This window comes from Ambystoma mexicanum, chromosome 6q (genome assembly GCF_040938575.1).
Source record: "Ambystoma mexicanum isolate Mex_15411 chromosome 6q, UKY_AmexF1_1, whole genome shotgun sequence".
NCBI classification, from domain to species: domain Eukaryota; kingdom Metazoa; phylum Chordata; class Amphibia; order Caudata; family Ambystomatidae; genus Ambystoma; species Ambystoma mexicanum.
In genome coordinates, this window is record NC_090937.1 from 919,789,374 (window position 1) to 919,816,627 (window position 27,254).

Below are 27,254 nucleotides of genomic sequence, written 5' to 3' on the forward strand. Positions count from 1 at the left end.
ATTTCTGAGATACTGTTTTATCTGATGACAGGTCATTCCAGGGGTCTTGGAGCTCTGTCTTTTCTGCTTTAGTTAAGTATGCTGTGACATATTGTGCAACTGCAGTAGAATTGTCTGCAATGTACTGCACATCTATGTTTGCATTCCATAAGTGGGCAATGATTGCATTATAATCATTGATATATTTTTCTTCTTCTTTTCTTTTTATGTAATATGTATTTTTAGGTGACTTACCTTTAACACTATGTCTAACTGAAGACATGAGGTTGTTTACTTGACCTGTATTTGTAACTGGTCTAGGGAAACCAAATCGGCATTTGGTGTAGTATTTGCCTTTGTTTTTGTATTTGCGACGACAATATTTTCCACATTTGTGTCTTTGAAATTGTAAAATTTGTGCATGAAGATCACTATTGTGGCTTCTGATGGAATTTCACAAGTGACATATTTTTCAATAAACTGTAAAACAGTGGCACCACTGTCTTGACCAAATTTAGGAGCATCTTTAATCCATAAAAGCATGTGGATATGTGGTGCTCCTCTGGCTTGGTATTCTTTTCTCCAAAAGAAGTGTTGCACTTCTCCAAGAGGAGGAACAGTTTTATTACAAATAAAATGTAGCATAGCAATGAAGCGATGGTGAAAATATCTTGAAACATTACCAGGATCCAAAGAACAAAGTTCTCCAGGTGTTAGAATATCTATGTTTGTTTGGTTTTTATTTGATATGCGTAGGAAATCATGTAAATCTTCCCATGCATATTCCGCACAACTTAATGTAACAAACCAAGTGGGTGGGCCAAGGTTTCTGATCATACAACGTACATCTCCATGATGTCGAAACCAGTACTCTTTAGTACGACGCATATTTGCTAATAGATTTGTAATATTTGATTGTAAAACCTCATCCTTTTGTTGCACTTTCTCTAATAATTGTGTAGCTGTCATATTTTGAAAGTGTGATCCTGATTTTAATATGTGTGCAACTCCGTAACATAAAGTTGCTAGTTCACTTTCAAAGAGTAGGTGGAATATGTATTCCACATTTTGTCTAAATCTGGGATCTTCAGAATACATCCGTAATGAGCGGTAGTCTGAAGCTGATATTTGAATAGGTCTATCATCATACCTTCCTCCTTTGCCAGTAGGAAAGAGTAGAGGAAAAGCACGTGCTTCTATACTTTTTTCCCATATACTGATTGGCGATCCTTTTGTTTGACGCATTTGGTAAGTTTCCAGTACATCTTGTACGGTGTCATTACAGTACAAAGGATGAATTGTATAATGGTCTAAAGTATTTGATATTGTAGCAGGATCTAGTAGCTCAAATTGACCAGCTTCTTGAGTTTCTTGAATTATTTCAGTTGTATCTTTCAAGTTTTCTTCAATATTAATTTTTTGTAATATTCATTATTCTCTTTAAGATATTGGAAGGCTTGTCTAACTTTATATAAATCTACCAGCTGTTTCCATATTTTGTTGTCTTTTGTAGGTACGCCATTTACTAATATAATTAAAGATTGCTGCATTGAACGTTGCACTCCTAGAGTATGCACATTTTCTTTTAGATTTAATGGTAAATAAACTACTTTTCCACGAATGCCTTTTACCAATTCAGAGGGAGGTAATTTTGCTGTTTTTGGTGGAAGGCATATTATTGCTTGAAATGGGTGTACTGTTTGAATTATGATGCTCTCATATAAATTAAGTTGTTGTAGAGGTTTTGGTACTGGGTATAATTCCAAATTATTTGTGATAGAACGTGAAGGAGTTTGGTTGTTGTCAAGTTTTGTAGTGCAATAACTGCAAAGTATTAAGGGCTCAGTTATTTCATATTTGTTTTCTGCTACAAGGTAGAGAGCTAATTCAAACCATTTAGAATCTTCATTGTCTTCTATTTTGTATGATAGGTCCACAGTTTTTGTGTTACTTTTATAAAAAATTCTACGGCAACATACACATACATGGTTTGGTACTTCAGCTGATGTACTTTTAAATTTTAGTATTTCTTTTTTGTATGTGTTTAGCAAAAGGTTGCCATGTGTAGAATTGTTGCTTAATTGGTTTAAAGCTATTTCATTCTGTAAATGGCTTTCACTTCCAAAATATTTTTTCTGGATATAGTGAATTTCTTCAAGTAGGTCTTTTGCTGTACCATGTAGAAGGATGTTATTTAACTTTGCTAGTGCTAAAGCAGGACTTTTAGCATAGTACAGTTTATAGACTAGATTTCTTATAGTTGAATGATGTGTTGATATCCTTTTGATATCATGGAAAGTGGTTTTACAAGTAGGTCCTGTAATGCAGGCCAATGAATGTCTTTGTAGTCCTGTGTACTTGCGCACTGGACAGGTATCTATATTTTGCAGTAATTTAATTTTGATTTTGTCTTTGCTTTTTACATATTTATTGAGGAATTGGCGTAAAGATTTGAAACATTGTTTGGGAATGTTACACATTGACGTGCATGGCCATTTGTACACTAGACGTTCTGATTCAGTTGAATGGAGGGGTAATTCTAAGTTTTCAGGGCATATTTTTGTAAGAAGTACTTCTTGTTCCATTATGGTATCATTCACTTTTTCATAACCTCGACCACTGCTATGTATGGCAATTGTATTCGTTTGCTTTTGTTTGTACGCTTCTTCATTAAAATAAGGTTCTGTGCTTGTAGTGTGATTCCATTCACCTCCGCTGATACTTAAGAAGTTCTTTCTGTTGATATTTCGCTTATTGAGAAGTCTTTTTTGTAATTTAGTTATTAGTTTTGTTAGTGGTTTCTTTTTGTTTAACAGTAAAATAAATACATTTCTTTTGAGAAGAATTGCACTGTCCATCAATGCTTCTAAGATTAATTTCCTACGATAGGTTTTAAGCTTTGAACCTGATTTCTCTCCTGTTTTTATAAGATTTTGAAGGACTTTGTGAGGGTATATTTTGGCTAAAATACTTTTCTTGGTATGCTTACTTTGCACTATATTAAAATTTGAAGAAGTAGTTTTATCTGTACTGATAGCTGATTTTCTGTTAATTGTTTTTTGGTTTGTTTTACATTTTGATAGAGGAAGCGAAGTTGTTGTACTTGAAACTTCTTGTGTTTCACTAAATGATTGTATTAGCTGTTTTGTTTAAACTTTTTTTACAAATTCTGCTAGAGATGGATGCTTATGTTTGACACCTTTATTTTCATTTGCTCTACTTTTGCGTTGCTTTCTACGGACTTGACTTTTGGTAGGCATTCTTTAGGGTCTGTTGAAAAAAATAAAGAAGATATGGGTTGGGGTGTTCTGGAATGTATGTGTGCTGTGTGCATGAGTGTTTGAGTAAGATGATAAAGATGTATGTAATGGTGTGTGATTGTGCATTGGGAACTAAAACTAGTAGGGATAGGTATTCTTGAATTTATGTGTCACTAAACTGGGATTCAGATGACAAAAAAAAAAGTAAGCTAGTGGTGTGGAAAAGTACAAATAATAAATCTAATGTATACAATTAAAACAGTTGTTTGTTCTATAATATGAAAATTGTAGTGGTTCAGTTGGGTAATTTGTGTGTCCAAAAATAGAAATTTGTGGGCCATTCTGGCTGTAAATCGCTGTTTAAGACATGGAAATTTTTGGACAAAATGTTACAAAATCTCTATTTTTAGAAACCGAAATAGCTCGTATTAACGTTATAGTATATTTGATTAATAATACAAATATTATGGTGATATTTTACTTTTTTTTTTTTAAATTAACAGGTAACGTCTTAGTTTTTCTTTCTTCTTCGAATTCGGCTGCTTCTTTTCAGGAAACTGGTCTTCACTGCAATTGTAAAAGCTTCAAATTAGTAACTTTGTTTGTATATAGCACTGTTTTTAATTTAGATATTGATTTTTTTAATTGAAATCCTCAGTGCCTTCTGTAAAACCATTAAACTAATTTATTTACATAAGATACATTGCATCAGTTCAGTACATATGATATGTTCTTAATGCACAAATTGTATTGAATGACTAACTGTAGCAAAAAAAAAATATCTTTACTATGTCTTGTGAAATTTATAATATATTAGTGAATACCACTATTTCTGTAAGTAAACTGTTCTAGGTAATAGCGCCTCAATGTCATGTCTAATTTAAAGTAATTAAGTAAATAAATAAATAAAAACAAAAAATATGAAATTGTATAAGTATTTTTATAAAGGTTTAAACATAGATTGTGTTTGCATGCAACTTTGTTTGAATATATGTAGTCTATATATTTCATTTAAAAAATGTTAGTTTAACATGATTTGAGTGTGTGTGTATAAAGAAAGTAAATAGTATAAAGGTTTATAAGTGAAAGTTGATTTTAGGAAATTGAAAAAAGTACAGTAAATTCATTTTACAATTTTACAAGGTGAAAGTCTGTTTGAAAATGTGTTCATCTACTATACAGAAAATATGCATACCTGAAGTTTGTGTTCATGCATATGGATATGCATGGAGCTGCAAGTAGAAATATTGAAGACTTGTACAGTATTTCTGGTAGATGCTGCTTGCCAATGATATGACACTTGTACTCAGAGAGATTCAGAGTACATTTGCAGTGCTGATCTATGATGATGCAGTTAGATGTAGAGGTCTTGAATGTGATTGGTGCATGGTCATGTGATTTTTGAGGTACATCCAATGAGGGAATGGCAGAGAGAGTGTAGTGGAAATGGTAGAAGGGCTGTTCATGTTACGATATGTCCGCGGACATGGTGGTAGTTCGCGGACATCGGGAGTTACATCCAGGGATTTTTGGGTTCAGAAGTCATGCAAATGAGAATAAGCACTGAAAGGGATTGGTCAGGAAAGTTTGGTGGGTGTGTTGTGCCAGGAGAGATTTTCTCAGATACTCTTTTTGCTGAGAGAACAAAAGATAGCTATGGCTGTGTGTTTCAGAAAACAGATTGTTTGGATTTTAGGAGATTTGTGGATACATTGGTTGAAGGTGCATGCAGAAAGCTGTGGAGTAGCTGTAGATCTTGGATTCCCACATGTGGAAGTACACTGGCATGGAGTACGTGGAATGAAGTAGTTGGACTTGCTACCTATCTGTGCTACTTTGGAGACAGAGCAACATCCAGACATAATTGTAATTCATTGTGGAGGGAACATTTAGGACATGTGACTGGATTTTTTTTGCAATTTGCTATAAAATAAGGACTTAGGAAGGTTATGGACATGTTTCCTAATTCTCAAGTGATATTTTCACGGATTGCGCAGAAACAAATGTGGCTTCGTTCTTCTTCATTTGGTCCACAAATGGAAAAAGCAAGGCGCAATGTTAATAAGGCTGTTTGTGCCTTTCTAAGAGATTTTTGCATGTCTTCTTTTCACAATGAAAATATTATGTTTTGTAGTACATACATTTTTCGCAGAGATGGAGTCCATCTTACTTATGCTGGCAATCAGATTTTTCTGAGAAATGTACAAAATGCATTGCGACCTTTTTTGGAATTACAACAACGATTTTGAAGTAGATGTTAAGCATTTACAATTTTTGACTTACAAACACCACCCAAAGGCTCTTTTCAGAGCCACCACTTCTTTCCAGAGAAAATTACAATGTTTGTGATGGAGTAGCAACCCAATTTTTTTAATGTTCGCGAACTGTCCGCGGACTTCTAAAAAATACAAAGAGCCCTGCTTCATTTATTTTCACTTCTATTTTTTAACTGGGAAAGGCGGCTCTGAAAAGAGCCTTATTTTTTTTTTATTTTTGTAATTTTGTATTTTTTTTGGTTTTTCAGACACGACACACTAGGAGAGGAGGGTAAAGGAGGGTAAAGGGGGGACACCAACCACAGGGATAAGAAAGGGCGAGCTGAGAGAGGAAAATGTAGAGTGGGTTTTATTTGGGTAGTGAGCAGGTCTTCTCGTGCTCTGAGAAGATAGTCTCAAAAGCACTCCGAAGTCGCTCCCCCCTGCAGAGTACTGTGTCACAGTACATACATACAACTGTGACCCTCGAAAGGTAAGGGTCATCAGCATTCTGTATGGCCTGTGAGGCAGCTTGAGGAAGACGCTGTCCCACAGAGGTGGTCCTTTTGGTGACAGGATCAGAAACAGAGAATGAAGTAGAGGAAATCCACCTGCTACGTTCTTCGCAAGGTACAACCCTGCGAATAGCCCCAGAGTGAAATGACCTCAGGTGTCGCTTCATAGTAGTGGTCCCAAAGCTGTAATTACCATGCTTCCCGCGACCGAGTATCATTTTGCACTCATTGCAGGTAACACGGTTCGCACGAGCCTTAGGAACATTACCATGAATGGTAAATAACCGCCACACCCAAGACTCACGCCTAGTACGGGTAGTAGGGTTTTCCTCTGCCTCATTCTCATCATCCTCTTCTTCCTCCTCCGCATCCTCACTCCTGTTCCCCTCTTCAGGCACTTGGGGAGGTGGTGGTGTTGGAGGGGGTGGGGGTGGTGCTGAAGCAGGTGCAGCACCAAGTGGCAGTTCAGCAGCCAAGGATTCCATCTCGATGATGGTGTAGTCTGCAGGTGGCAGCAAAAATCACTGTGTTCTGAAGAATAGCCAGAAACACAATGGGAATAAGCTCTTGGGCGTGGTCTTTTATAGGGGTGCTTGTGCGCGGTTCGCGGACATGCCTACTGTCCGCGGACAGATCGAACACAAAAAAAGGATCAGAAAGTTTCAAAAGGTATATAGAAACTCAAGATTGCTATGTGGGACTTGTGCCATGGTGAGATTTTATTGAAAAATATTATGGATTAACTGAAAATGTACTTTTAAATTGTTCGGGGACATGAACAGTGTCCGCATTTCAGGACACACAATGAGCGTGGGCGCGGTCATATGATCCGTTCGCGAACTAGTCCGCGAAGGAAGCGCCTGTCCGCAGGACACCAAGTGCACGGAGATTGGTTAGCGCATGCGCATTGATGTCCTACGGACACTGTTCAGGTTCTGAAGTAATTAAAAGTGCGTCACACGTGAAACTAACATTTCAGGACACCGCGTGTGTTCTTAGAACAGTTTAAACTTGGTAGCGAACAGTAAGGACAGATATAGTGTTCTTCAGGACATGTGTAATTTCGTTTATGTACGAACATTTCAGGACACCAATTGTGTTCTTAGAACAGTTTCAATTGGGTAGCGAATACTACGAGCAGGTATAGTGTTCTTCAGGACACCTCCATTTTCGTTTACGTACGAACATTTCAGGACACCAATAGCATTCTTAGAACAGTTTGAACTTGCTAGCGAACAGTACCGGACAGGTATAGTGTTCTTTAGGACACTTTAATTTTTGTTTGTTTACGAACAATTCAGGACACCGCGTGTGTTCTTAGTACAGTTTCATGTTGCTAGCGAACACTACGAACAGTTGTACTGTTGTTCAGGACACATCATTTTCGTTTATTTACGAGCATTTCAGGACACCAATTGTGTTCTTAGGACAGTTTTAAGTTGATAGCGAACATTACGGACAGATATAGTGTTCTTTAGAACACTTTAATTTTTGTTTCTTTACGAACATTTCAGGACACCACGTGTGTTCTTAGAACAGTTTCAACTTGCTAGCGAACAGTACGAACAGGTCTGGTGTTCTTCAGGACACCTCCATTTTCGTTTATGTACGAACATTTCAGAACACTCGCACTGTCCGCGGACACTTTTATTGTTTTTTTTAAAAAAAACGGAAACTATTCACAATACAATATAAAAATTAAACTTTATTTAACATATATTAATAATTTATGACAGAGAAGGTGAGGCAGAAACAGAAACAAAAACAGGAGAATTTGCGGTTTCAACATGATTGGTATTAGGTGAAGAAGAAATGGAAGTCTCATCAAAACGTTTTGGATTATGGAGAGGGTTTGGGGATAATTGACTGGGATATGGTGAGGAGGGACAAGTACATGTGGGGCAATGGTACAAGGTTTTTGGTTTGAAATGATTTTCTACAAAAGTTTTTAAATTATTAAAATTAGCCAACAATACATCAATTTTTTCTTCTATATTCTGAAGACTGTTATCCATAACAGGGTTTTCTGAAGTTTTTTCTATTTTGGTATGCTCTGTACAAAGAAATAATATATATGTTAAATGTATATATAAAAAAATAATAAATAAATGGTTTATATTATAAAGTGTTTACCATTAGTTTCACTATCTTGTGACATTTCTTCATGTGGGAAATTGTCCTCTAGCCATTCCAGAGTACTAGACATTTCTGTGAGAGAAAAAAAAAGATAATATATTTTTTAATCTAATACAGAAAGTTTATAAATATATGAGTAAAATGAAGTACACTTACTATTTCTGGTAAGGTAAGTCCTATGTATTCAGTGGGTCTGGTCTTGTTCTCAGTTCTGTTGTGTCTGTGAGGTAATTATGTTGGAAGCCAATTTATGTTCTTGTGGTATATTCCATTTCAGAACATATTGTATTTAAATGAATGGTTAGTGTGTTACATATATGGGTTACATTTCTTATGTATTACTATATATATAATGTGTTTGTGTGCTGCTTTTTGAATTTGTTAAATGTTCCTATATTATGATATAACAATCAAACATACCCCACCCCCCCCCACAGTTTTTAGGTAGTGGTACTGTTCTCCGAACATGTCCGCGAACATTAAATAAGTTCGCGGACATCAAGTTCATAAGAAGAGATCTAGTCAGTTCCATATGACATGTATATAAAGTCAAAGTCATTATTGTTAAGTTGTGCTACTAAAAAACTATGAAATTCAGTGAAAAAACTTTGTTAAAGGGACGTTATGGTTAAGTTGTGCTACTAAAAACCAATGAAATTCAGTGAAAAAAACTTTGTTAAAGGGACGTTATGTTAAGTTGCGCTACTAAAAACCTATGAAATTCAGTGAAAAAACTTTGTGAAAGGGACATTATGGTTCCAAGTAAAACCGAAAAACCCTTGAAATTCACCAGTTATGGTAAGCTAAGCAACCATAACTCGCGCCACCACCGTGCACTGCTAAGACTAACACCCAGGACATCAAAGATGACATCACAAATGTCATTGATGACATCACTGATGACATCACATGTGTATGTACTTCTCATGAAATATGTGTAGAAGGGATTCTTATTATGTTGCGAAAAAAGTGTCAAGAATCATTGCAAGAAATATACCCTAATAAGTGCATTGAACGATGCATTGATATAAATAGCATCCTATTATGGGGTTCTATCTAGTATACTAAGCTACTCATACAGAAACATAACATCGTGTGCAGCGTACAAGATGAAGGTATGATATTCGTAATGTTAATATGTTGAATAATGAAATGATAATTGTTTTCTTAATAGATTTTTGTGTACTGTGAAATATGTAATAAGTAGCTAATAAAACCCATGTATTTACATAATTGCATTACTATAGACAAAACACAAAGACACAAGAACACATACCAATATGGGTATATACAGGGAAAGTGAAGTTAGCAAAAAAGCACAAGTAGTAGCAGAAACAATTCATAACTTAACTGATTAGTTTCATGCAAATAAATGATTGCTCTGTTTCAAAGCTGCTATTTACCCTATGTATATGTATCACTTGATGAGATTGGACCCTAAGGAAAGTAGTGTGATTACAATGTATACAAATATGACCATATACAGGGAAAGTACAGCCATAAAAAAAACAACAGAACTATCAGAAAGTGCTCATAAGTCTAGTGATTATCTTTATGCACAAAAAGGATTGCTGTCTTTCAAGCTTGTGTTTTCCCATATGTATATGTTTCATATGATGTGACTGTACTGTAAGGGAATTACTGTAAGAACCTACTAGAAGGATACGTCTACAAATAAAATAAAATTCTTAGTTTCTGACTGTTACTGAAGAAAACCATGTGGCCTAGATATGTCAGCAAAAGAAAAAATAGTGAGCCAGACATGTGATGTCATCAGTGATGTCATCAATGACATTTGTGATGTCATCTTTGATGTCCTGGTTGTTAGTCTTAGTAGTGCACAGTGGTGGCGCGAGTTATGGTTGCTTAGCTTACCATAACTGGCGCATTTCAAGGGTTTTTCGGTTTTACTTGGAACCATAACGTCCCTTTAACAAAGTTTTTGTTCACTGAATATATACATATATATATATGCCTAGGCTAATACACTTAGACCAGGTGGGCTTTCTACTGCAGTAGCAGGGGGCAGATACGATGCCCAAAACACTACACTTGATTCACGAGGCAAGATAAATGACCGGAGGACCTGCCCTCCTGTCTGTCGATGCTGAAAAAGCCTTCAACAGGGTGGAATGGGGATTCCTTGAAGCTGCCCTGAACAAGGTTCAACTCGGTGAGAAATTCAAGAGAGGATGAAGGCGGTGTACACATCCCCCAGGGCCTCGGTAGCAGTCAACAGGGTCGAGGAAGGAGGCAAGGCTGCCCACTGTCTGCGATATTATTCGCTCTATCTCTAGAGCCCCTCGCACAAGCAATCAGGGCCGATCATCAGTGGAAGGTATGAAGTAAATGGGAAAGATTATAAGATAGCCTTGTATGCTGATGATTTGTTACTACATGTGTCAAACCCATTACTATCAATACCAAGAGCTTTACAGTTAATTAAACGATATGGCCGACTGTCCGGCTTTAAAATTAATAAGTCCAAATCAATCCTGTTCCCCCTGAAGGAACCCACACAACAGGACACTGATAAATATTCCACTCTGGGTCTCACCATTGGAGAAGCAACATTACAATATCTGGGAATAAATCTCACAAGAAATGTAGACACCCTGTATGACGCCAACTTCCCCACTTTGCTATCCCAGTTCCATGCTGATATAGCCAAGTGGCAGAACCTAAGGACCTTGTGGATGGGGAGACTTAATGCAATCAAAATGGTGTGCCTTCCCAGATTCCTGTACCCATTCCAGATGCTTCCAATCAAGATGCCAACACTGTTCTTAGGTGAGGTGAAGAGGGCCATACAAAAGTTCCTCTGGCAAGGGAAGAAAGCGAGAATAGCCTATGATATCCTAACTCTTCCTAAGGAGCAGGCGGGAGTGGTGCTACCTGAGTTTATAGAAAATATTATATGGCAGCACAGCTATGGATACTAGTCCCTCATATGCGAAACTACACGCATCTCCAGTGGATACACTTGATAATTTCAACTTTGGTCCAGCCACTTTATCAGAATGGCTCTGGGTACCAAGAGACAAACTAACCCGTAGAATTAGACACCACCCCATATTAGGTACTTTATGGGATATCTGGAGGGTGTGGAGATGAGAGGTATCACCACATAGCCATCCCCCCATAGCCATATTTGAGCACCGGGCATCCGAGAAGAGATCCCAGAGCACAGTAGATTCCAACTCTGGTCCGAAGCCGGCCTGGAGAGGCTGGGACAGCTATGGCGGGCGAGGAGCTTCCTCACAATTACAGAACTTGAGAACGAGTTGGAAATAGGTCCACTCCCTGTCTTCCACTTCCTGTAATTCAAAGGCATAATGATGAGAGGGCTATGGAAAGAGAAGATTCAGCTAGATCTTACTCCCCTTGAGACTATTCTCAACACTTCCACTGAGATTAAGGGCTGTATATCCATTATGTACAAAACACTAGTGAATGCTGGGAAAGGGTCAATGATTAACTTGAAGAGTAAATGGGGGAAAGATATGAATCTGGAGCTAGATCCTGAGTTGTGGACCAAAATATGTAAGAGTGCCTCACTGGTGTCAAACGCATGCCAATACAAATTGCATGCCATCAAGTTACTTCACAGGTGGCAATACGATCTCTATAGTCTATCCAAGATCTATCAAGAGACAAATCCTCCCTGCTGGCGATAATGCGGAGATCGCGCAGATTACTGGCATGTATGGTGGGGATGCCCTTGAATCAAAGGGTACTGGGATGAGGTTCTTGGATGGATTAGGGATCTTGATGGGATCCAGCGGGGAGTTAAACCCCTTTTGATGCTGTTCGGGCTGGAAAAGAGTGGCTATCAGTTCAGAAGGGTGTCCGGAATAACAGCGTCCCTCATTCTTGCTGCGCAAGCATGTATTGTATTGGGATGGAAGGTGACCACCACCCCAGATAAGAAAGAATGGTTAAAGGTAGCAATCAACATTGCAGTGATGGAAAAAATTACAGCTGCCCTACATGGAAAATTCACACAGTATGAAACCTTATGGGGTGACTTCCTGAACCAATACGTTACCACCACATGATCAAAGAGATGAACGTTGTCCCAGGGGATGTGTTAAACAGTATTTATGAATAAGTGGGATGAGGCAAGGTACCGCTCTGGGGGCTGCCGGTTCATGAGGATTGAGACTGTGCCTCTGCTAACATGATGATGGAATAGCCCAAATACATTTGAAAAGATCTATATATGATTGGGACTCGCATGTTGTTGAAAGGATATTGTTCTACATAGACAAAAGTTGTACTATATGACGTTCCTGGCGGAGGGAAGAGGGAAGGAGGGTGTTTGCTATGCAGAAGAAGAGATGGAGTTGGTTTTACAAGGGTTTATGTGAGTCTGAATTGTAATTGATAAATCCCACATCATCCATTTCCTGTATATTGCTTAACCTGTTTTGCTAAAAATCTTAATAAAAGTAAATTAAAAAAAATATATATGGTGAAAACAAACACATACAAATACACAGTATAAGAACAGTACTGCATTGCATTGTAGTCCTCATAGCACAATTACTAATCAATGCTTAGCCAACATGGGTGTTGCTCGGTCTGGAAAAGATCTGGGGCTACACTAATGTCGGGACCCGGCGCTAGCTAGCCTTTTATTTATTTATTTATTTTATTGAATTTACATTTTTTTTAAAGCACTCACACAGCCCGCGGGCATCAAGGCGCTGTTACAGGAATGTGTTGGGTTTTAGTTGCATATGGCTGGAGGCTTCCATCATCCCCGCCAGAGACCACGGTACATTTTTTTCCCTTCACCTCCCTTCCGCCCTCCCAACTGCACTTACTTTATTCTTTTTCGGGAGCGGACGCGCTGGGAACGCTTCTGTTTCCAGTGTGTCCACTCCCGATGGCCGCCATGGAAAGGGAAAACAGACTCTGTTTTCCCTTTCCCGGCGGCCATTTCCTCTGCGGCCATTTCCTCTGCAGCGTTACAGGACAAAAAAAAGCTTTTAGTGCCCCGGTCTCGCAGTTCTTGCAGGCCGGGGTACTAATAGCTATATGCCCCTCACGGTGGGGGCATTGCCGACTCAGGTAATGCCCCGGGGCCTTCGTTAAGGCCCTTGCTTCGCTCTTCCCTATTACTATGGGCACCGGGGCATTACCTGAGTTGGTAATGCCCCCGCCGCTTGTGGCATATTTCTTTAATCTAAATGAGTCTGTTTTGCTCGTTCCAAAACAAAATCATAGTACAAAATGGCACCTAATTTGCCCCTCATCTTAGTTTCTATTGGGTGTGCACTCTCGTCTGCAAATATAACGTTTATATATCGACTCTCCTTTCAGTCGTAAGATTAAGTCCAGCACAGTCACTTGCTACTAACTTTGATAGTTAATTCTGGGGTGTATTGTACATGTGAACTACATCAGACCAGAAAGAAATTCTGACATTCACTATCGACCATCTGTATGCTATTGACAAAGCTATACAAACTGAAATCAGCATACATGACACTGGGAGCTGCTGTATGTTGCTTGCCATGTTCGACTTACCTTATCGAATAAAGAACATTTCCATCTTTGAAGATGCGTAACAATTTGTTGTCAGTTGTAACATCATGAAAGTTGGCTCCTTTCTCGTTCGCAAAGAAGAGATCAGGCTTCCAGATGGAATCCAACATGGACGGATCCAAATCTAGAGAATCGTCGGGGTACTCGGTGTACGCAAGGCGCGGGTCGTTCCACTTTTGACGTAGGAAGATATTTAGACGGTAATCCTAATTAGAAGAAGACAATAGCCAAATGCTTAACAGTGACATTCCACCATGACGGAAGCCATGAAACAATATTTAAAACATCTTTACAAATGGAAAAGCAGCTTTATACTGGTACTGCTTGCGAAGGACGTGTCCTTCATTAAAAAAAGAAAACATACTTTGAAATCCTTGAATAGTTTAGAAAAATATGTAATGCTCCTGACTTTCATTCTGATGGAGGCAGTGTCATTTCAGAAACAATCCCTCTTTCAAAAGGCTGGGGAAGTATGTAGGGGCTTATTCATAAAGAATTGCATTGGGCCATATGATGGGACAGCCTTGAGCATCTCAGATGTGCCCTTTATACTTGATTTGCCGTCTAAAACCGAATAGACGGGTGCTAATGACAATATACCCTTTTGCTAAAGGCATGAGCTTCCTTGTTAAGGGACCCTCGCTGCACCCGGGCCCTTCACTCAGGACATATCGCCTCAATAGTTCACATTCAAGCAACGTGCTGACTGTGCCCCTAGACAGTGGAGGTACATGGGGGGAGACGTAAAACCGTTACACTCAAGATATTAGAGGAAAGGCAGAGGAAGGAGGTGCGCCATTAAGGTCAGTATTGAAAGGGATGGGGTGGTGTCCCCCATAATTATAAAATGAAAAGGAAAGATTATGCAGGTCGATGGCTGTAAAATTAAGGAGGTAACGATGTCTTGGTTAGCTTTAGCTCAATATACATTCTGGGAATCCATATTTGCTATCTGTATTACACATTCAATAATTGCAAATATATTGATAGCAATATTGATATTGATATTGATATTTTATTTGTATTGCGCTCCTAGGCAATTGTTTCAGAGTGCGACAAGGCAAGGGAGGGGAATAAGGGAGAGCAAAAACAGCGATCTGACTAGGCCCAGTGACACTGAGAACGCGCAAGTGCAAAAGACAACGATTGCATGAAAAATGTTGAACCTTAAATCACTGCATTTTGAAATGGACAGTACATTGCATGGCGGGGACCAGCTCCATTTTGACTTTCGCAATGCAGCTGGCAATGTTTCTTAATTGCCAAAACATTGTGTAAAAGAAGATGTGGAAACCTTATGGATAACAGGTCTTTTTGTTTTGCATTATTGTTCGGGATAAGTGTAAGTGCCAAACACTGTTTGCTGGAGGCGATTGCAATGGAATTCTCCAAAATCCAACACCATTTGTGCTTTTGGCAGGTGGAGTCCCCAGGGTTTCATTTCAGCATGAAAAGGAAACGCAGCCGTTCGATCTAAAGAGTCTGCAGGTTGACGAGTCATGCATGGTCGGCACGGTGGGCACGCATATCCAGTCCATGCCCCCATTCCACCTGAAAAAGTATGATATTATGAAATGTAATCAACGTAAGCTGTTGTGCTTCATAATCTTGGCTGTGCCTGCAAGTGGGGGGATGGGGGAAGAAAATGCTTCAATAAAGAATCTACCCAGTAATGCTAGGTGATGCTCTATGATAGAAGACTGCAGCAGCTTACCCGCCTAGCCTGGGCATGGGCCCAAATGGAAAGGCCAGATGATTATTCCGTTAGATGTGATTTTACCGACCACAATTATAGAGTGGTACATTTCATTGCGGTCAAAACACTGAAAAACACATATTGATTTTTTTTTTTTTTAAATGTGGGGCCCCCCCATTTTTCCACCCTTTTAACACCACCCCATTCCCATCGCAAACCATTTCAACCCCTTACCCCACTACTTTTTAAATATTCATTTAATCTTTTTGGTGTTTTCGGTGTAATTGTCCGCTCTGTTATGTACCACTCTGTAATGCTTGTGACAAAATGACTGGATACCGATTATTCATGTACGCCTATATTCACAAATCTTTGCAAAACAAAGTATACTGGTAACTTCTAATTATTTAAGAAAAATTAGTGACGTCCCATCAAGGGGACAGTGAGGTTGAATGTTTTTTTGGGGATTTAGGAGGGGGTACAAAATATAAAAGTACAATAGATGTATTATAGGTAATCTTTGCCGATGCAAAGCACAACAAATATGCGTTGGATTAACACCACATTTTATATGTGCACTATGCATTGCGGTGTGTTCCAATTTAATACCTGTTTATAATTTGGAGAAAATTCACCCACCATTTTTTTTTAAAGTGCAAATAAATGATATTTCATCCATTAAGTTCATATATGGTTGCATATCCAAACCTAATTAAAACACAGTGATGTGATTGGTGCATACCCAACTCATCTTGTGATTCTGTCCACCAACTCAGGTCAATGGAGCAAAGACTGGGCCTGTCAATTCCTTGCAACAAAAGGTTGTGGTGGCACACTGCTATGCCATGACCATTTCATGGGCCCATTGAGGTTCATGTGACATATGGAAGAAATATGCATCTGAACATAGATGGACACATTTGGCAATCAGATGTGCAGGCCCACAGGGTTGGCCTCGGAGGTGGGTCCATCAACACAGCTGCATGGCCTTTAATTAGAAGATTAACAAGCAGTGCCTGAAGGGTCTACTAACTGCTATACGGTCTGTGGATTTGGGGACGTGAAATGCCAAACAAAGTTCCCTCCCGGCACATCAAACAAGCTAGCATTTTTTTTGCCATAGCTGAAAATTGTAACCAGAGTGCCCAAAAGGTATGGTTTCCGGCCGTGTCCTGAAACAACAGGCACTGTAGGCAGCATCACTGGTATTGGGAAATGGCCTAAGGCTTTTTGGCAGCTGCATGCCATGCTCCAGGAGCAGTTAAAAGAGGACAGAGCTCCAGACCCTGCTCTATTACTGTTCTTCTTTAGGCAGGGTGACTGTGCCCGGGGCTTACTAGATTGTGTCCATCACATGAGACATAAAGGCATGCACATAGTGTATGTTCTTTATCTGTGTCTGTGCCACAATCGATTGAAAATCAAAATGAATGAACTTTTCCATATGGAAAGAGACTCCACCTCCTTCCCGGTAGTGTGGGCGCGTTGATGTTTGCTGCATTTTTAAACTCATATTTATTGTTGTTTTCATATAAGGAGTGTGTGATGAAATAGGAAATAATGTGTGTGGGAATAGTGTATGCTCGCTGCCAGTATGTGGGTTTGTAAATTGTTCAAGACAAATACATTCTTTTTAAAAACCATTGTGTATGCTCACATTGAAACTCCATATGTGAAAAACAAAGACCAAATTAGAACATCTAGCCACAGAGATTGAAGAAGAATCGTCATGTCAGGGACTGATATTTGAAAAGGCATTATAGTGATTATAAGTGCTATTTCATTTGCTACTGCATTCATCATGTTATTCATTTATAAGTTAAGTTAAGTATATGCAATGTGCTGTGGGGTAAAATATAACCCCTGAATGTCGGAAATAAAAAGGCCAGGCCAGGCCAGTATTTAAGAGTGAAGCTGACTGGTGCTACCCATTGTAAAAAGCTGGTCGTTCACAAAACACTTCTTTTTCTGATGTGAGCGCTAGGACAGGAACCGAAATGGGCTTTTTTCAACTTCACCAAAATTAACAGGCGCTCGAGTGAAGGAAAATGTGCCTGAAAACTTAAAATTGCCAGATGTGCCCAATGTATGGTGAAAGACATCTGTGGCTTAAAATGTTGCTTTCATAAAATATGAAAAGCTAAACTTTCTACTTAAAGAGACAGATAACAGCGTGTACAATATCTTTATGCAACATGAGAATGTGATTCAGGAATCCAGGGGAAACCGAGCCTTTGACATTTCACACGAATGAAAAAAGCGTTTATTTTCAACAGCCAAAATCACATTTAATGCAAAGGCTTATTTTATTTTTCATAATTGAACACTTCTGCTCTCTGTTAACTGGCCTGTTTGGTGAAATTCTGAATGTACCTTGGGGTTCATATTGTGCAAGCAAAAACTAGATGTTATAAACAACAAGTTTCAATGTAATTTAATATGCAACGTAGTATGAATAAATACTGTTGTATATAGGTGTAATAGGAACTACTCCCTTGACTTATGTTTGAATCATATGTGGTACCAAAACCATAAATGTGTATCCAACTCTATATATGTTTGATTTCAAAAAAGGAATAAACAAATTTGTTTTTCCTTATGATCTCTTTTTTCTTTCCTAATCATTGAATGTTTCAACAATTTTGTTTGAGCGCAGTCAGTGAGGTCAGTACCTCCTAGTTTATGCATATTGAAATTTAGTTGACTTTAGTTAAAAGCAATTCATGGATAAACCTAATAAAAGCACTGATAATCAGTGAAAAACTGAGTTGAAGTAGGGCGACTATTGGAATTACCAGAATCCATGTCCACCAGGCATTGCTGGTATGGCGACTAGAATGAGGGTTCATTCTCTGTGCCAAAGGCAATGGCCCTGGATCACTGTTGGCTTAGCATGCAGCAGATCCTGCCCAGTGTGCACTGTTCGTATTGTAACTATGCCAGGGATTTGGAAAAGGTAGAATGTGATTAACTGGGCACAGAGTTTGACAGGAATTGACACAGGCCATACCCAGAAAGCACGGTTGGCATACTGGCGTGTTTATCATGCATGGGGATAGTGAAATGCTATGCTGCATGCACTGCTAGGGCTATGTAAGGCCATATACCATGCCTAGACGGCTAACGTAATATGGACAGTGGATTTAGGACATGAGGGAAGGCCAAAGGCCATGCTACAGACACAGTGTCTGATGATATGGCCGCAGGCCATGTCCAGTGGGCACCTCTGGAATGGTATGGTGATTGGGGCATGGCTGAAGCACTAGGCAGAGTCTCTGTTGATTTTGGCCTATGGCCGTGTTGGCCGCTTGGAAGGGCCAATAAGGAGAACGCGCACACGGAGCGGAAACAAACAACTCTTTATTCAACCGAGGTCAAACAGGAACTGGCGCTCTTTCGTCGCCAGTGTTGCCCGCTTGGAAGGGCCAATAAGGAGGACGTACACACGGAGCGGAAACAAACAACTCTTTATTCAACCGAGGTCAAACAGGAACTGGCGCTCTCGCGCCTTACCCAGAACTCCCCTTCTTTCCTCCCGCTCCCCTCTGCAATAACTCCGCCTTCCCGACGGCGGGGGGGCCGCACTCATTAACCCTTGAGTGCCTGGCAACACGCCTAGCCCAGCATTATGCCCATGCTCCAGGTTTAATGTGGACTGGGAATGGCCCGGCATACACTCATGGTTTGTTTACTGTGCTTTGGTTATGGGACATATTGGCATGTAGGCACATCTATCGAAGCTTGGAGGTTTCATAATCATGACCACTTGGGTTTTTCATTCTAAGTAGACATGAATCACCACTCTGAAGCCAATAAATACACACCTCCTTGCAAGATAACCTATTGTGTCAACCAGCATACTGCATGCAGTGTGCCCCAAAGAGATATTACTAGCCCCATACGCCCAACTCCACCACCAAGAGTGAGATCCAATTCACTCGTGAACATGTTTTCAATAAAAGGGGTTGGGGATCCTCAAGGGGAAAGGACAGCTGTGTCAGGGGTTAGTCTTGTGGGACATTGACAACATCGATTGAAACCCCACAGAGGGACATTAAGGTATTGCATCTATTACTTTCAGGTCGAAGGAGCCACTTGACTGCTCGTGGCATGATTACTGGCTGGGCAATGGCTAAAATTTGTCTCCTGACACGAAACGCACAGTCAAGATCAGAACTGATTTGCATTTACTCACATACAATAGTAAAGCTCAATTGTGTTAAATACGTTCTAAATACTAAGCACAATGAGCAGTGCATGCATTCAGAAATGTTATGCCGCATGCTTTGCACTGGGAAACCAAGCTTGTGACCCACACGTCCTCAGCAGCAGAGGGGCTTTCGTGCAAATGTATTCCAGACTACCAGAGGCATGCAGCTACCAGCAATTCAAGCATGCAATTGGAGACATCCTATTTTAGTTTGACGACCTTGTTATACTCGTCCAGCAAGATAGTGTGTTTGAGGAAACACAAGTAGAAGCAGAGAGGCTGAAAATGACAACTATGGCTGCTTCCCTTCCAAATGTGAGTGTAATACATCTACATTATCAGTATTCTGACAAGTATGTAGTTTTATTGGTGGGCATTGTTAATGTACTGTTCTTCATCTGTGTCTCTAGGACGAGAGTATATTTTGAAGAAACAAAAGCAGAAGCAGAGACACTAATTGAAAATAGTGAGTTGGGAGGACCAATCTCAAGCAGAAATATGCCCATGCAAGTAGCTTTTCATAGGCATATTGCTCACAACTGCAGCATTTGCAGGCATTAGGCATCCCACTGGAGTATCTGCTCCATCCCTAAGAATGATGCACATGAGAATGTGGCAACCCCTGTGTCTGTTTAAATTGATATGATATGGTATTTATAACACGCCTATACACAGTGTTTCAAGGCGTGATGAAGCAAGGGCGGGGGAACAGAGGGAAGACAAAGACAACGATCTTAGTAGGCCAGCTGACATTGAGATCACGCAAGTATAGGAGATGGGGAAAGGGAATGTGCGGGGGCAAAGGGGAGAAGGCAGTGGGATACCTAGGATCAACAGTAAATAAAGAAAAAATAAATAAAATAAATAAAAATAATAGGTAAAAAGTGCAGACAGCTTGTGGCAAGTGCAGGGGTAAGCGCAGCCATCAATGTCAAAAGCAGGTGGTGACTGTAGGGATACAGAAACAGCCCCAAGTGCAATGGTTGCCCGGGAGGCAGTGTAGGTGTGCAGCTGGCATCTGAGGGGACCTATGCCCGAGATCAGACGGTTGCCAGGTGACAAGTGCAGTTTCAGTCAGGAGTTCAACAGAGGAGAGGAGGCGAGAAAGCAGAAGGAAATGAGAAAGGTTTTGAGGTGCTTCTGGAACGGGAGATGGTTCTCCTTAAGTTTCAGGGAGGCTGTTCCAGAGGGAGGCCCCAGCAGAAGAAAGAGATCTACCACCAACTCATTGCTTGGAGAAGTGACTGACCCTGAGGGAGTTGCAGGCAGATGAGTGAAGAGTTCAAGAAGGAAGATATTTAGGAAGAGAGAGTTGAAGGTGTTGATGCCCCAAAACCAGAGGGTTTTGAATTTATTCCTTGCAGCCACTGGGAGCCAGTGCAGAGATGTCCGTCCTAGAGAGATACGATCCCTGGCCTTGAGGCCAAAGACAAGTCTTGCAGTCCTGTTCTGGATGAGTTGACAGAGAGCGGACAGTAGAAGCAGGCAGGTTTTGAAAGAGACTGGTGCAGTAGTCCTGCCTAGAGAGAACCAGAGCTGTGGAGACAGTGACCTTCTGGGGGAAGGAGAAGAAAGGAAGAATACCTCTAAGGAGGTGCCGCTGGAAGTGTAGTTAGGTGGTAGTTAGTAGGGCAGGTGGGGTCGGTTGAAGGTTTCTTAAGAAGAGGGTGCACAAGGGAGTGCTTCAGGAGGAAGGGAAGACTCCAGTGGCGAAGGAGTAGTAGCAGAAGTCGGCCAAGGCAGGAGTCATGGTGTCAATGTGGTTCTTGATGGTTTTAGAGGAACAGGGGTGAACCTGTTTTGATGAGACTTTCATACATTGTACTTGTCTAGAAACCTTGTCACGGGAGAACAGGGGAAAGGCGGAGAAGGAGGGAGGATAGGTGGCCACAGAAGGGCCAGAGGAAGAGCGTGGAGTAGAGGGAGGAGGAAAGGAGGATAGAGAGGACAGGATTTCCTGAGTTTTAGAAATGAAATGAGAAGCCAGGGCCATGCAGAGGGCCAGGGAAGGGACAGGGGAGGTAGAGACTGCAGCAGGATTGGCCAGCTCCTTGCAGATTTTAAAGAGTTCGGCTGAGTTGTTGGATGCCGCAGAGATGCAGGCTTGGATGAGTGCTCTCTTCTTGGTGAGGACAGAGAGCCGGTATTGCCTTTGGAGCAGGCGGCAGGCCAATTTGTCAGAGGATGTACAGGAAGCACACCATTTCCTCTCAGCTATCCTGCACTTGTGTTTAAGGGTGACGAGGTCTGAGTTTTACCAGGAGTTGCACTTGGCTTTGGGCTTCAAGCGGATCCTCATGACAGGAGCAAGAACATCGAGAGTATCAGATATAGCGGAGTGGAGCATTGAAAGGGCTGTGTCAGGGTGTGGCTCAGCCGAAGCAGGAGGGGGGGGTGAGAAAGTGGCGGTGAAAGCCTCAAGTGACATACGCTTCATGGGTCGGGTAACTGAGAAGGTAGTTGGCAGGGCTGGAGTTGGCTTGGCCTGAGGGGTGAAGAGAGTGAGCTGGGAGGAAAGCAGAAAGTGGTCACTTCAGGAGAGAGGAGTGGTGAGAGGGATAGAAAGGGGAAGTTCTGTAGAGATCAGAGCATCCAGCGTTTGCCCTGCAGAGTGAGTCAGACCAGAGGGGAGGATAGAGAGTGAGAGAGAGTTGCAGCAGTCGTGAAAGAGTCCAGAGGAAGGACAGGAAGCATACAGGAATGTTAAAATCTCCAAGAAGGAGGTGTTGAGTGGTCAAGACCAGGAGGGAAGAGGGGAGGTCCGCCCACTCAGAGAGGAAGGAGGAGATCTGACCAGGTGGCCGATAGATGGTAGCCACAGTAAGGGAATGACTAGGAGAGAGAGAGAGAGAGAGAGAGAGAGAGAGAGAGAGAGAGAGAGAGCCTGCAGACGAGGCAGTCTAAAGAAGAGTAGGCCTGCGTAGGAATGACAGAGGCAGGAATCCACTCAGGGAAGATCAGGGCTACACCCGCTGCAGAACAATTGGATCTGGGTGCAGAGAGGATCTTTAGCCATCAGGGAGGCTAGTGTCAAAGCTTGTTACAGATCTAGTTGTGAATCATTTCTCAGTGGGACCGAGGACATCATCAAGGTCAAGTTCTTCAAGGAGGCAGCAGATGTCAGAGGAGTGTTTGACAGCTGAGCAAGAGTTTAGAGTGGCAATATGGAAAAAGTTGCCATCATTGAAAGACTTCCGGAGAGAGGTACAAATCAGAGGTACGCCCTGCAGAGGTGTAGAAGAAGCCGGGGGGGCATAAGAGGAAGGAGGAGATGGCAAAGTAGCCAAGGATGGGACAGCAGGGGGAGGCAAGGAAGCCATGGAGGTAAGAGAGGGGTCAGCAGGAGAAGAAAGGGATTTGATGTGACACGGGAAGCATCTATCAAAGAGGAGATGGCTGGCCTGAGGGCCTTGGACCAAGGCGGTACCATTCAGGTAAACATTAATGATGACCTTAGAGGAGTGGATGGAGGCTAGCAGGGCCTCCCTCCGGGTGCCACCATTAATGGGAGAAGAAGAGAATGGAGAAAGCACAGAGACCATATGGAGAGTCCATAGGTCTGGTGAGGGAATGACAAAGAGGATGTCAGTGAGGGGTTGCCTGGAGGAAGCACTGGTGCAGGTGTCAGCGATAGGGAGGACTGGGCTGGAGAACAAGATGTCCTTTTTAATGTATTCCTACCATATTTAGTGAGGAGAGCAGGATAGTCCATAGAGAAGCTGTTAGAAAAGATAGGAGAGCCAGAGAGCACCATAGAGTAGGTAGGGAGAGGCAAGAAGAGGAAGGGGGTTCTGAGAGAGGGTCTGGGAGGAGGGAGAACACTAGGGAAGGACACAGGGAGGGGCACAAGAAGATGAGACAAAGAGAGACAAGACTATATTAGACAATTGAACAAAAACAACAAGAGCTCAAAAAATAGTAGAACAGTTTGCTATATAAACGCTTTACTAAGAAGGCAAAACCAAAGACAGCCCTACTTTCACAATGTAGTTTAAACACCGGTGAAAACACACCTAAGTCTGAGAGGCCTGTAAAGAGGGAGAAAGGCCTAGGTTTCACAATGCAGTTAAATACTTTCACAATGCAATTCAAATACTTTCACAATGCAGTTTAAATACCGGAGGAACAAATACACAGCTAGGTCTGCAAGTCCTGTATAGTGGGAGAAAAAGGCCTAGGTTTCGCAATGCAGTTTACATACAGCCAATAACCATAGTGTTATCTCAGAGTGGCACAGGCTACAAATTAGCAGTACTATCCAAATGTGGCACTCTCTAGATGTGACTCATGGCCCTGTCACCAAGTCTCAAGGGTGCAATGCACACCAATAATCACAGCACTATTCCAGCATAGCACAGGCTAATAATCACAATATTATTCTAGTGTAGGTAAGGTTGCTATGTGACAGGGCTTTCAGGGTAGAGTGATGGCTCTATTCCTCACCCCGGCCACTCCTACCTTACAAGTCATTGCTGGTTGACGGCTGGCCACTGGCTTCCCCTGCTGACACCTGCAGACATGATATTAAGCCGCCTTTGTGGGAGCCACCTGTAGAGAATTGTAAAAGCTTGTTTGGCTCGTGCCGTTGCGTGAGCTTCTGCCTGCTCGTAAGATTCGAATGAGCAGAAGTTGCGAGACGGCAGTGGCAGTTACTGGAGGCAGCTGGAGGAGTAGATGTTCCGGCGGGCTCGCCGCATTAAAGTTCATTTAGTATATTAACCTTACCGTTTCGCATCATCATTACAATTGGCGACGAGGCTTCAGGGTGAGCCTTCGGCTGGGGACCTACACGCGTCAAGACACGCACAACAGCTGATGTGCCCCGGCACCTCCTGCTCAATGGGTCAAGGAGGGGTACGCAGTTGAGGTGCCGCTAGAGCCTGCTGCTGACTGGTGTGAAGTCAAGGCTCAATGAGGGACGGGGGAGCGCAGCGATCGCACACCGGCCCCGATCCCGGTCAGAAAGTGTACTTCCAGGTGAGGAGGGGCACAGGGGAAGCGGGAGGAGTTTGCCTGAAGACAGGGGCGGTTCTTTGCTTTGGGACGCTGTTCTAAGCAAAGTCACAACGGACGCACATTTCCTCGACACGCCTACAGATAGTGATAAATCTGAAAGCTATATAAACGCTCCAGCTGCAAAGATAACTGAGAAACAAGCACAACTTCTCACAAATAAAAAAAAAGGGAGAGAACTGTACTACTGGACAAATGTAAAGCTGCACATTATAAATACAGAAGTGAAGTGTGAGAAGTGTTTGCACAAGGACAATTAGTGACCCTATATGGAAAGTGCACATGAACAGATCTAGCCAGATAAAAAGAGAAGGTGTTTTGAAAACTAAACTGGTATAGTGGCTGACATCAGAACACGGAATAATGGCTGTAGCTAGTATGGCCCCACCTCCACCTTTCTTGTTGGAACCAGGCATCCCGCCAATAAGGTGGGACAGATGGAAGAAGCTTTTTGATACCTATCTAATAGCAATTGGTGGCGACAAGTTTGCTGCGGCTAGAAAAGAGGCAATACTTCTACACAATCTGGGCACAGAAGGTTGCAGTGTTTACGATGGTTTACCGCAACCTCCACAAGAAGGCCAGGGAGAGGTGGATCAGTATGCCCTGGCGGAGAAGAAGCTGGAAATTCATTTCGAGGCAAAAAAGAACATAACTTTTGAGAGACATACATTTTTCCAGAGAATCCAAGACCCCACTGAACCAGTAGAGAATTTCATAGCAGCACTAAGATCTTTGAGCCACACGTATGAATTTGGTCAGTTGACGGATTACCTAATACGAGACCAGTTAGTACGTTGTACTAACAACATGAAGATTCAAGAAAGGCTCCTAACTAAAGATGTGTCTCTAGAAGTGGCAGTGGAAACGGCCAGAGGCATGGAACAGACGCACAAGTACATGTCCACTATGAAAGGGTACAAGCAAGAAGGAGAAGTGGCGGCTGTGAAAGGTATTAGAATGATGAATATGAGTAAGGAGGTCAAGTGCTATAAGTGTGGCAGCAATCAACACATTTCAACGAGCGCATTCTGTCCGGCGAGAAACATTTCCTGCTTAAAATGCAAAAAGAGAGGACACTTTGCAAGAGTTTGTCGAGATGCAGGTCAAGTGCAGAACATTGAATTTGGAGGGAGAATTCCTGAACAAGAAGACGGAGAACGCACAATCCAGAAAGTACAGGCCAAACATGTATTGGAGATTGCAGAGGTTTCAAATAGAGGAAGTTCTCCAACTGATGTGTTTTTGGTAAATGGAAGAGTAGTTACCCTAAAAGTTGATAGTTGCTCACCTTGGACTTTAGTATCCAAAAAAACTTATGAAAGTTGTTTACAAGGAAGACTGCCTGATTTGAAGGAACACAGCATTGAACCATATGCTTATGGTAACGTAAAGATTGAGGTGTTGGGAAAGTTCCAAGCGGCTATTAAGTATAAAGGGAGAAGTTGCGAATCAGATGTATATGTAACACAAGAAGGTTCTGCTCTTTTTGCTGGGGTGAGCAACGGAAATTACTCATTCGAATTCAAGCTAATGCAGAGGAGCCAGTTACGGTAGCAGAAGTAAAGGACAAGTGGGAAAAATTTTTTACAAAAGTATTCCAGGAAGATTAAGGGATGCTCAAAGGATTTGAACATGAAATACGTCTGCAACCAGGAGCAATACCAAAGGTGCACAAAGTGAGACCAATACCTCACGATTTGAGAGAGAAACTTAAATTGGAAATCGAGTCTCTGATGCAGAAGGGAATCATAGAGCAATGTGAGAGCTCAGAATGGTTATCCCCTATTGTAGTAGCTGCAAAACCAAATGGTCAGATAAGACTTTGTGTGGACATGAGAGACGTAAATATGAACATTCTTGTGGACAGACATCCTTTGCCGATAATTGGGGAAACTTTGTCTACTCTCACAGGTGCAAGAGTATTTTCTGTTATAGACCTTTCTCAAGCATATCATCAGATTCCTTTAAAAGAAGATTGTCAACATCTAACTGCGTTCATAACACCGTTTGGTACTTTCAAGTATTGCAGAATGCCATTTGGGCTTGCCTCAGTGGCATCAGTGTTTCAGAGAGTGATGGACACTGTTTTAGAGGGGATAAAGAATGTTATCGTGTTTCAAGATGATGTGCTTGTGTATGCAAGTAGTGCTGCTGAGCATGATGTGATTTTATCCAATGTATTGATTAAACTGTTGGAAGCTGGTTTGACAGTGAAGCGAAATAAGTGCAAGATTCAGAAAGTGGAATATCTTGGCCATGAAATTGATGAGTCTGGAGTGAAACCAAAGAAAAGTTTAGTGGAGGCAGTGAAGAATGCGCCAGTACCATCTAACAAAGATCAAGTGAGATCCTTTTTGGGGCTGGCTGAATATTATCATAGATTTGTCAAGGATTTTGCCATGGTTTCAACTCCTATAAGAATGATACTCAAAAAAGGTGCCAAGTTTGAATGGTCTACAGAATGTGATGCAGCATTTGAAAGCATTAAAGAAGGAATAAGTGAAGCTCCTTCAATTGGAAGGTTCGATCCGTATGATAAGACAGTGTTAGTAGTAGACGAGAGTATACTGGGACTTGGAGCTACATTAATACAATATGACAAAGATAAGAAAGAAAGGGTCATTGCATTTGCTT

The 27,254-nt window shown here is 41.4% G+C and overlaps 1 protein-coding gene across 1 annotated transcript in view; it reads right to left on the bottom strand.

The window, feature by feature from the left end:
• GLRA3 (glycine receptor alpha 3) overlaps window positions 1-27,254 on the bottom strand; it is a 1,169,276-nt gene that overhangs the window by 548,938 nt on the left and 593,084 nt on the right. The window contains exon 4 of the mRNA XM_069631437.1: window positions 13,681-13,904. Coding sequence (XP_069487538.1) covers window positions 13,681-13,904 — 224 coding nt within the window. The remainder of the gene's footprint in view (window positions 1-13,680; window positions 13,905-27,254) is intronic.